The sequence below is a fragment of the Rhamphochromis longiceps genome, linkage group LG12 (assembly GCF_057381845.1).
Source record: "Rhamphochromis longiceps isolate RC_006_pf linkage group LG12, R_longiceps_female_GT1.1, whole genome shotgun sequence".
In the NCBI taxonomy this organism is placed as follows: Eukaryota; Metazoa; Chordata; class Actinopteri; order Cichliformes; family Cichlidae; genus Rhamphochromis; species Rhamphochromis longiceps.
This window is the reverse complement of record NC_140568.1, coordinates 40,620,112-40,632,467: the sequence shown is the minus strand read 5'-3', so window position 1 is coordinate 40,632,467 and position 12,356 is coordinate 40,620,112. Positions and strand designations below refer to the sequence as shown.

Here is a 12,356-nt window from a genome sequence, read left to right as displayed (position 1 = left end):
GAAAAGCACCACTGAACGACACAGGAAATCATTCCTGCCTGTGGCCATCTCCCTGTACAACGCATCCACTTAACACACTGTTTGCTGCTACAACTACACATGTTTCTTTTCCAAATATTTATTTATAAGTGACTTATGTATGTATGTATGTATATATATGTATATATTGTACTATTCTTAGTTAGCGTATTGTCTGTCTTGTCTTAATGTTGGTTTAAAATGGAGCACTGTAACAAAAAATAATTTCCCCCAGGGATCAATAAAGTATTCTGATTCTGATTCTGATTCACCCTAGCAAAAGACAGTTTGAACCCCTGCCAATTTGGAAATGGTACTAGTGTCTCAGGGCTTGCACTACAAGTAACAGGTTTTTTTTTCACTCAGGATTGCAAATCTCTTAGACTGTGTTTCTGACCATATGTTCCTAAGCATTTTATTGATGTTTTGTATTAATGTTCAATAATGTTATTAAATGGACAGTCATGCACTGTATAACACACAATCACTGAAACGGGAACTGCCACATACTGACAGTTTATCAGCAGTAATAGACTGCTTATAATTCACTAATCTGCTGCCATTTTACAGCACACCCTGGACATCTTGCCCTACCAATGCAGGGATGAAACAGAGACTGATAACCATTCATGCTCCACGTTCACAGCTATGGGCAGTCACCAGTTAACCTAAATCCATCCATACCTTTGGGCTGTGGGAGGAAGCTCGAGTACCTGGAGAAAGCCTACGCAGACTTGCAGAGAACATGCAAACTCCACACAGAAAAGATAAATGATTAATATGCTATTTCTATTACCGTTTGCCTATTTCGCTCTTAAAAAATAAATAAATTTTTAAAAAAAGCTCATGTAACATGGGATAAGTATACTTTACATGTTAAGAGACCAAGAAAAGAGGGACCAGTCATTCCCCTAAATAGCCCATTGAACTTGGGTGCACAAATCAAACAATGCTGCACACTCTCTGCTTAAGACTCAGTTTGTACCTGATCCTTGTCACTGGTAGTTGCCAGTAGCAGCCACCCACATGTAACCGCACTCTGTCAACATATTCTGATAGTCTTGATATATAGAACATCCTGTGGTAAGCGAATATCTTGGTGTGCAAAAACTCTCACGTTAATGGAAGCTCTAGGCTGTACTCAACATCAGACCTTTGACTTCTATGCAGAAAAAGTGATCCAGATTGTAATGTAACTTCCCAAGTGCTTGTTTTGGATTATATGTAGATTAAACAATACTAACTACTGTCTAGAGTTTTAACATATACAGTAAAGAGAATACTATACAGTGTTTTGCCTGTGGAAGAGAGAAGTAAATAGCCCATCTTTTTTGTGTACCAGCAGATACTGGTACGCTGCTACAATATAACTGCAAGAACAAGCTCCACAACTCAACTTTGCAAAGAATTCTGAGTCAATGTTTAGGCAATACATTTTTTATGAGCCTTCTGATGCTCTGAATTTGGCTAATTTCTCTTTTAATCACTGACGATGGCAGAAAGGATGAAAGTGCATTATGTTTTGTTTCTTTTGTCATAATTTTCCCAGCATTCATATTTCTGTGTTTACTGTCCCTGTTAACATTTTTTTGTGTCTAGCATATGTCTATTGGCCATTTCCTGTTTACTGTGTTAGCTTTTCTTATCCTGTCTGGTTTTTACTTCTTGTCATTCTTAGTATCTTCACTTGTGTTGATTACTTTTGCCCGTGTCTTTTTCCCCACCTGTTTCACAGTGAACAAAGTCAGGTCTACATCATTGCCCAAGTTAGCCATTTGTTTTCTCTGTTTGTTTTTTCCATGTGGAAATTGCAGATTATCCTGCCAATTTGGAGCAGCATTTTTTGTTTCTCTCTCTCTTTTTTTTTTAAAGTTTGTATCCTGAATTTTCAACACCCCAGATTTGGATCATCTCTCTTGCAGCATCCTGACATGCACTTTGTCAAACATAAAGTCACAGACTACCGCTCTTAAAGTGGCAGACCATGAGATTCACTACAAAGCTAGAATAGTGAAACTGACATGGTAGGGAGAGTTACACTGCAAGGCAGCACTTCAAAATTCTTTAAAAAAAAAAAAATCATCTATGATGTGTTGGCTAAATACAGATTTGGTTGTTTCTCTATTGTAAATGAAGTTTAAAGGTAAATGAATGGTTAACTGGTATTTCTACTGCTGACTTTTTTTGAATAAATTACTGTAATGTGTAATGTGATAAGCATTTTTAAGTGTTGAGAGAGCAAACTAGTAATGATGGCTATTTTGCCCTAACAGAGCCCACTTAAACTTGGGTGCAAACATCAAACAATCAAAAACAAAAATACTCAGAAATGCCAATGAGTTGCCACAGTAGAAAGCCACTCCACAGTCTGTCAACATATTGTGATACTTTTGATAGATAGAACATCCTGTGGTAAGTGAACATCCTGTTGTGCAAAATCTGCAAGTCGTCTGCAAGTAATTTACTACATAAAATGAATAATGTGAGCTAAAACTTAAACGAAAAACACCAGCCCTTGAGCCTGACCTTTGTAAACATTTTCCTGATGGGGTAATGGGCTCAGTCAATCATTTAAGATTATACTGAATATATTATTAAGTCCATTTTCATTTATTAAACATTTTTAAAATACAGACATTCAAGAATTAGCAGAGAATCCTTTTATTGTTGTTGATGCTGTAATTATGAATTTCCATTTTAAAATATTTATAAATGGAAAATTATTTTTTCTAACTGCTGTGTATTACTGTGATACTATTCAATGAAAGGATTTTTATTTTATCTTAAAAGATTTTGGATTTTAGTAAAAAAAAACAAACACTGAGATTAGATCACCTTAGACAACCTTCTTGAATAGTTAAGAGGCAGGATATTTGTACAGACACAGTTTCATTTCCAATTCAACCGAAACTAGCTGACAGAAAATTCTTTTAAGAGCTCCAAGCAAGACGTTCTCACAGATCTGGTGAGTACACCTAACAAAGAACATTTAGCACTATATGCAACAGATCCAATGCTTATACAATATGACTGAACTGAGAATTAAATAGTATTCAGTGACTGAGACAATGCATAATACATAGTGCATTAACATAAGAAATATTAAAATCCACATGAGAAGTGAGGGGAAAACCATATCTTACACTTTAACGTTTTTGCTAAATTATTTGTCCGCTACAGAGGACATAAATAAATGGGTTGGGTCTCAGAAGGCTATAAATTAAATTTATTACGATCAAAAAGCAAGTATAATAGTAACAAATAATGGCTGGTGTTTATATTTTGTTAACATTTAAATCTAACAAATTGGTTGTTTGTTTTTTTAAGAACACATCTGTTGGAGGTGTAATAGAATCGTTTTGAATTCATTTTGAAAGAATTTATCCATCTTACGCAAATAAATAGCACTTGGAAAAAAGTTCAATTTATGGCACAATTTGTAACTTTGTGTGAGTAAGAAAAAATGTTCTCTCCCTGTCACATAGTGATCAGTGGTTCATCCCTGGTAAAGGCAAAAAAAAAAAGCATAATTGTGAGTATTATATGTATATGAGTTAGAGAACCAGCCCTGTTGCAAGACACTTCAATGATAAACATCCAAATTCACCATTATGTTTTTAGGCATTGAAGCCATTAAACTAAACCACAGAGGTGGTAATATTAATTTTATCCGGAAAAAAAGCGAAGCATTTTGGATATTTTGGATATAGAGTCTGCACCCCAGAGGTATGAATGAGGATTTTTCGAATCAATGAGTTTTTGTGAACTGAACCTTTTTTATTTTTTATGTTTTTATTCTAATTTTATCAGTTAAATTATTCACGCATGGGTAATGTTTATTTAATTAATTTTATTTATTTTTTCAGCAAAAGAAGGAGTAGCATTCTAGACATATTTTCTTAAGTCTACATTTTAAGTCTACTTTTTAGAGATTTTACATTTTAGAGACATAAATTAGGACCTTTTAACAAATGTGTTCCCATGTGATGATGTCCTCTTGTTTTTTAATTCAACTGCTAGACATACTTCCTTTTATTATCAGATACTGCCCTTTGTCCCTTTTTTTTGTATATTCATAGTATTCTTTTTATGTATTTCACACATCTGTTATTTTGAGACAGGTGGGGATTATGTCTCCACCCCCCGTCCTCATCATTAATGATCTAGTCCAGTATTTACTTGGGTGTGACTTAACCAGTTATATAACCTGTTATATGTCAGCTGATCTATCTATGAAGTTTTGATTGGTTAATTTGAATTTTTTTCTGTTTCCTGTCTTGTATTCAAGCAATTTTCTACATTCCTTCTTTTTAAGATTATTAATTTGGTCACTTTCAAAGTTTTTGATATCTCTCTGATTTTGTTTTATTTTGTTCTTGCAACCTTCATCACCATCTGGGCAGCTGGGCAGGGATAGCTCAGTAGGTAGAGTGGTTGCCCCATGATCGGAAGGTCGGGGGTTCGATTCCCCTTAACAGCTACCCTGAGGTACCCCTGAGCAAGGTACCGTCCCTACACACTGCTCCCCGGGCGCCCAATGGCTGCCCACTGCTTCACTGAGTGAATGGGTTAAATGCAGAGAGCAATTTCCCCACGGGGCTCAATAAAGTACAATAATGTACACACTTTCTTCTTCTTCTTCTTCTTCATCTCTTTGGACCTTCTATTGAGACCAAATACAATAATAGGATTATTTTTTTAAAAAACCCTCCCCGCTCGCCCCTGCAGCTAGTCTGTCCTTCAAGCTCGGGTCCTCTACCAGAGGCCTGGAAGCTTGAGGGTCCTGCGCAGTATCTTAGCTGTTCCCAGGACTGCGCTCTTCTGGACAGAGATTTCCAATGTTGTTCCTGGAATCTGCTGGAGCCACTCGCCTAGTTTGGGAGTCACCGCACCTAGTGCTCCGATTACCACGGGGACCACTGTTATCTTCACCCTCCACATTTTCTCGAGCTCTTCTCTGAGCCCTTGGTATTTCTCGAGCTTCTCGTGTTCCTTCTTCCTGATGTTGCTGTCATTTGGAACCGCTACATCTATCACTACGGCCGTCTTCTTCTGTTTGTCTACCACCACCATTTTGTCCGTCTGTATCTGGAAGTCCCACAGGATCTTAGCTCGGTCATTCTCCACCACCCTAAGGGGCGTCTCCCATTTTGACCTCGGGACTTCCTGGCCATATTCGGCACAGTGTTTCTGTATACTATACCGGCCACTTGGTCATGGCGTTCCATGTATGCCTTGCCTGCTAGCATTTTACACCCAGCTGCTGGATTGTCTCATGGGTGTCTTTACATAGCCTGCACCTGGGGTCTTGCCTGGTGTGATAGACCCCAGCCTCTCAGAGCTTGTTCCTGTGCTGCCATGATAAATGCCTCTGTGCTGTCTTTCAGTCCAGCTTTGTCCAGCCACTGGTAGGATTTCTGGATATCAGCTACCTCCGCTATCTGCCGGTGGTATATACCATGCAGCAATGTTCCCTCTAATTTTTCATGTGTCTGAGCGAACACACAAACTCCCTGAGCGGTCCCTTGGACCACTGTGAGCAACAGTAGACATCACGCCAGCACTGAATCCATCCAAGTTACATGGTTTATTAAAATATTAAAATTACAGCATTTACATTTATGTTAGACTACAGGGTGGGCCATTTATATGGATACACCGTAATAACATGGGAATGTTTGGTGATATCAAAGTCCTGTTTGTGGCACATTAGTATATGTGAGGGGGCAAACTCCTCAAGATGGTTAACTTCTCAAACTCCTCAAAGTTACGTTGAAACCAAGCACACCATTGTTTTTCTTGTGACATTACCAATAAGTTTGATGTGTCACATGGCCCTCTTCCTATTGAAAAAAAAAAAAGTTGTATCCAAGATGGCCGACTTCTAAATGGCCACCATGGTCACCACCCATCTTGAGGAATTTGCCCCCTCACATATACTAATGTGCCACAAACAGGACTTTAATATCACCAACCATTCCCATGTTATTACGGTGTATCCATATAAATGGCCCACCCTGTACTTTTAATTAAGTGCTTTAGCCCACTTACAATGAAAATTTAAAAAAAAATCTTGCTCATGACCTGTGTAGTATGTTAACACAATTGGAAGTAAAAATAACTTGAACTCCAATTTTGAAAACACAACTTTTTTTTTTTTTTTTTTAAATAAAGCTCTGACTTGTTTTAGGAGTATGAGTCTGTGGTCTGGGAGAGAGTCCTGTAACTCTCTGTCTGCAAAATACAGTAAATAATGACCAATGTTGGGCAGTTAATTACATAGTTACTGAGTTATGCAAACAAAGTTTTTTGCAGCTGTTTATTTAAAAATGCAGCCAAGGCGTTTTTTTTAAATAAAATTTCAAACTATTTACAGAACAATCAGCTGTTCTGCATCAAATTTGATGCCACACAAATTATTTGTGCCACTCCAAAAAATAATTTCTGTCCACTATGAGATAAAGGAGAACAACAGCCTGATACCTGCAGGCCTGACAACAGGAGAGGTATCACTGCTGTAACACCTGTACCATTCAGCAGTTGCCTCATTGTTCTGACACACACAACAAAACTATTGACTAGACTACACATTAACTACACAAGATTTGCGCTAAACGTCGAAAATCTCTCACATCTCAAAACACCACCGTCACTCCTAAAACTTCCCCCTTCCTAAACAACTAAATGCCCTGTTGCCATATCATTTTTTGATTGGTCGACATGGTACATTTTTCGACCAATAGGAAAGGGTGGGGTTTTTTTGGTTTTGTTTTTGCTCACAGGTGGAGAGTGCTTTCGAGCGTTTTCCTTATAAAATACCATTTTTACCGTTTCTTCCCGCAGTAAATATAAACAATGATAGTATTCAGGAAGAAAACCAAACATTGCAGATATTTTTATCACAACTCTGGTTTTACGTGGCCTATCAACACAATTTAAAAACTGGTATGAAGTCCACACTTTTTCCGTCAATTGTTCCGTCTGTCCTGCTCACATCTCCAATGGTTGTACACGTTGTCATTAACGTGGATTCACTCCACATCAGCCATGCGGCTTTGCTAGTTAAAACACCGCTGTCGGCACATAAGGACGCTGTCATAGCCTGTCAACGACGTTGATTAGCTGCGTATATACGAATGTGAATCGCATTATTGGCTGGACTATGGGATAAGGTTGCATCATTCTAATCCCATACGGGAGCAGCCAGTCACTTACTGACTAACACTGCAAAACAGAATATTTAAAGTATTTATTTGAATTTCAATTCAGGTTAGATTTTTTTGTGCGCAACGCAGATTTTCTGTGTGCAGAGACCGTGCCAGCTGTGCGCAATTGCGCACACACGCAGCTTAGGGGGAACATTGCCATGCAGGGGCCTGTCCTTTCATGATGGTGCCTCCCCTTCTTCCTCATTCTTGGTTTTCTGCTGCCTGAGGTATTCAGTGAGCACGCGGTCGGTTGGGGCCATCTTGCTGATGTATTCGTGAATGTTTGTTGTCTCATCCTGGACTGTGGTGCTGACACTCACCAGTCCCCAGCCCCCTTCCTTCTGCTTAGCATACAGCCTCAGGGTGCCGGACTTGGGGTGAAACCCTCCATGCATGGTCAGGAGCTTCCTTGTCTTGATGTCAGTTGCTTCTATCTCCTCCTTTGGCCAGCTTATTATCCCAGCCAGGTACCTGATCACGGGCAGGGCGTAGGTATTGCTAGCCCAGATCTTGTTCTTACCATTCAGCTGACTTCTCAGGACTTGCCTGGCCCTGTGCAGGTACTTGGTCTTTGCAGCTTTCCTAGCGACCTCTTCATGGTTCCCATTTGCCTGTGGAATCCACAGGTACTTGTAGCTGTCCTCTATGTCTGCAATGTTGCCTTCTGGTAGTTGGATCCCCTCAGTTATGACTACCTCCCCTCTCTTTGTTATCATCCGACTACATTTCTCCAGTCCTAATGACATTCCGATATCATTGCTGTATATCCTGGTGGTGTGGATCCGTGAATCGATGTCTCGTTCACTCTTGGCATACAGCTTGATGTCATCCATGTACAGGAGGTGGCTGACAATTGCTCCATTCTGTAGTTGGTATCCGTAGCCAGTCTTGTCAATGATCGCACTGAGGGGATTCAGGCCTATGCAGAACAGCAGTGGGGACAGAGCATCTCCTTGGTAGATCCCGCACTTGATGGCAGCTTGTGCTATGGGCTTGGAGTTGGCCTCTAGTTGGCCGCTAACTATATACATATATATGTGTGTGTGTGTATATATGTATTTTCAGGTCAGGTATTCCTCATCTTCCTCTTGTCAATACCCTTACACATTCTCTATTAGTTTCATTTCAAGTGACTGTTCTGGAAAATCAAACACAGCAATAACATGGTCAATTATTTAAGATAAGATAACCTTTATTAGTTTATTTGACCCACATGTGGGATATTTGAAATGTGTTGTTTGATAGTAGTTTTAGCCCTGTGAGAAAGTCCTAAGCCCTGCTGGAAAAGGAAATCCGAATCTGAGCTTGTCAGCAGATGACACAAACGTCTTTAAAATCTCCTGGTAGAAGGCTGCATTGACTTTGGATTTGATAAAATGCAGTGGACACATTTGTGTTTCAGTGTTATAACTTTTCTTTTTTTTTCCTTCCCTAAAATTCAACAGACACCTGCATATTCTGCTGCTGAACTGAACAAAATAAAATCATGGCAGGATCAGCATATAGGTCTGGTAAGTGCACAAAATATATATATTTTTGGGGTTGTTTGTTTTTTAAGTTAAAGAAACTTATTCAAATTTATTCATATTAGTCATAAATAAAATAATACCTAAAATGCTCCTTTTTGAGTTTTACAGCAGCTGCTAAATTTTTTTGTGACAAATTAACTGAATATTTTTCAGAGAGTGATCCACCATGAATATGAACTTGAAAATATTTGTTTAGCGCTCTGAAGTCTATTTCAATTTAAACAATGATTTAAAAAAAAAAAAAAAAAAATTAATAAAAGAAAATTGATTTGTAACAGTGTTTAATCATAATGTTTCTTGTGTCCACTTCAGCATCCGAACTCAGGATTGTGATATTTGGAAAAAACCAACATGAAAAGGCAACTTTAAGTAACTTGATCACTGGTAAAAGAGATTCTCATCCTCTAAAAATATTCAAGAAATCCATTGCTCAAGGACAATGGGGAAAAATGCCCACAACAGTGGTGAAAACCTCAGACATCTTCAGTCTTCCTGTGGAAAAAGTCAGACATGAGATGAAGATGTGTGTGGCACGTTGTCACCCTGGGCCAAATGTCCTGCTGCTGTTAGTGAAACCTTCAGATTTCACAAAGGAAGACAGACAAACGCTGAAGTTCATCTTGAGTTTGTTTGGTCCAGATGCGCTTAAATATTCAATGGTCATCATAACACAAAAGGATGAAGAAAAGAATGTGGCAGTCGATCAATTTATCCAGGACTGCGGACAAAGACAACATAAATTCAACTTTGACAAAAAAAACATTGACTTTGATTTTGAAATACTGATGGAAAAGATCAGTCAAATTGTGACTGCCAACAGAGGAGGACATCTAAATTTTTCTGAAAGCGCAGAGCACCTTGAAATACCTGAAATGCCAAAATCAAAAAATTTAGCACTATTTGGGAAATGGGAAGATGGGATTGAAGAATCTGAGAAACCAAAGCCTCCTGTGAAGTTAGTAATTTGTGAGAGACCTAAAATTCTAAATCTGAAACCTATGAATTTGGTACTGTGTGGGAGGTTTAGAGTTGGGAAGGCATCAACTGCCAGTGCCATTTTGGGAGACAAAAAAATAGAATCTAATTCATCAGCGTGTGATAAAAATGAGGCAAAGGTGTGTGGTCGACTGGTTTCAGTAGTGGAACTGCCTGCTCTCCATGGAAAATCTCAGGAGGAAGCAGTTAGTGAAGCAATCAAGACAGTTTCTCTCTGTGATCCTGAGGGTGTCCACGCTTTCATCCTAGTTCAACCCTTGGATCACCTTACTGATGAAGACAAGAGTGAGGTGGAGACCTTCAAACAAATAATGAGCTCTAAAGTCAAGGACTTTACAATGGTTCTTTTTACTGTGGAGACCGATCCTACACACCCAGGTATTGTTCACTTTTTAAAAATGAACACAGAGATCAAAGAGCTCTGCGAGAGTTTCAGTGGCCGATATGTTATCCTCAACATCAAGGACAGACAGCAGATCCCTCAGTTATTGGATGCTGTGGAAGAGATGAAAACACCATTTAAAGGCTTCAAAAAAGAAATTATTGAAAACCCTTTCATGCAAAAAAGCGCAGGAGATAAATCCAAAATGGGAGAGTCAAGATTTGAAAAAAAGAGCCAGGACTGTCTCAGGATTGTGATGATTGGGAAAACTGGAAGTGGAAAGAGTGCCACTGGAAACACTATTTTGGGAAAAGAACACTTCCATTCGAAACCCAGTGCGAAATCAGTGACCGTGGATTGCAAAAAAGTAACAGGAGAGATTGATGGGCGCTCTGTTGCTGTGGTGGACACACCTGGTTTATATGACACGAAGCTGTCCAATGATAAAATTAAACAGGAACTCAGGAAATGTCTCACAATGATGGCTCCTGGACCTCATGCGTTCTTACTTGTCTTGCAGATTGGTCGCTTTACGGAGGAGGAAAGAAAAACTGTGGAGCTCATCAAAGATGCTTTTGGCAAGAATTCAAATGATTTCATCATTATCTTATTCACCAGAGGAGATGACCTAAAAAATCAAACAATTGAGAGTTATATAGAAGAAGACAGCGAAGGATCCCTTAAAAAGCTGACAGCTGATTGTGGAGGACGATACCATGTGTTCAATAACAGTGATCCAAGTAACCGCTCTCAAGTTAGTCAGCTGCTCATCAAGATTGAGTCAATGGTGAAGAAAAATGGTGGCGGCTACTACAATTTAGAAATGTTCAAACAGACAGAGGCAGCAATTCAGAAGGAAATGCAGAAGATTATGAAGAAGAAAGAAGAAGAGTTACTGAAAAATAATCAAGAACTTGAAAGAAAATATGAAGAGAAAATCGAAGAGAAGCGAAAAATTGAACAAGAAAGAGCAGCAAAAGAGAAAGCATTAAAAGAGAAAATTGAATTAATTAAGAAAGAGGAGGAGGAGAACAAAATGATAGAGGAAAAGAGGGCAGAAGAGGAAAGAGAGAGGAAACAGAGGGAAGAAATTCAGCAACACCCGTGGAAACAAAAGGGGAAGAAAATTCAATCTGAATCAAAAGAAAAGACAATTACGGGCCAAAATTTGATACAAAATTCAGAGAACATCAGAAAAGAAAGTGAGGTTTGGGGAAAAGAACCAAAAGAGTGGCAGAAGAAACGACTTCAAGATGGCCAACACAGATTGAAGGAGCAAACACGACTGAAAAGGCTCAGAGAAGAATATGAACAGGAAAAGAAAGAATATCAAATCCGAAAAGAACAGGAGGAAAAAGAATGGCAAGAATTACATGAAAACTTTCAAAAGCAAGTGGAGGAAATGATGAAGAAAAATCAAGAGGAAGCCAGAAAACAAACAGAGGGATTTAATGAATTAAGACAGAGATTAACAGCTGACTTTGCAGTTGCGGTAGCTACACAAGAAAGAGAATTTGAAAATATGAAGCTAAAACAACAAAAAACCAATGACTTCATGATTCAACAGCTGTGCCGAAAAAAGGAAAATAAGAAGGACTTGGATCAAATGAATAAGCGACAAGAAAAAGAAATAAATGAGCTTAAACGTTCTTGTCAAGCCGTAAAACAAATTGATGAACTGCAGAAACAACATGAGGACGAAATAGATAAGTGGATCCAGGAACATGTGGAGAAACAACAATTTTGTAAAGTTTTATAAAACATTTTCTGACAGCAGATTTTAAATGGGAGCAAATGTGTTTTAGTTTGATATTTCCCTATAAATTGTCAATATAATATTTTCATTTTTTCTAATTTTGAGAAAGATTAAAATTGTTAATTCTCTATGTATTCAACTACCATTAAAGTTACAACTTTCTCTCTATTAATTTGGACAAGAATTTTAAAAATGACATCCTGGAGGTAATAACAAGATGGTTGCCAAGTGACAAGACTTACCTCCAATAAGCCTTGGCAGTTGATAAAGACAACTGAGTTATTTTATGAGTTAATACTTTCTGAGGCAGCTGTCCACAAAGATAACCTGTTTCTTATGTGGCCCCTTGGGAAAATTAATTGCCGACACCTTCAGGAATGTCATACTGTTATTGCTTCAAAATAAGAAGTAATACGCTTCCATTATAATAGTTGTAGATTTTATAATGTCAGGCATAGGAGGAATCT

The 12,356-nt window shown here is 38.4% G+C and overlaps 2 protein-coding genes across 7 annotated transcripts in view; one reads left to right on the top strand and one right to left on the bottom strand.

Moving 5' to 3' along the window:
• The window catches only part of prdm6 (PR domain containing 6), a 126,252-nt gene that overhangs the window by 71,440 nt on the left and 42,456 nt on the right, over positions 1 to 12,356 (bottom strand). The window lies entirely within an intron of this gene.
• Positions 8,713 to 11,892, top strand: LOC146657969 (GTPase IMAP family member 8-like). Its single transcript, XM_085426352.1, has 2 exons — positions 8,713 to 8,737; positions 9,068 to 11,892. The coding sequence occupies exons 1-2, from the start codon at positions 8,713 to 8,715 to the stop codon at positions 11,890 to 11,892; spliced, it is 2,850 nt and encodes a 949-aa protein (XP_085282478.1).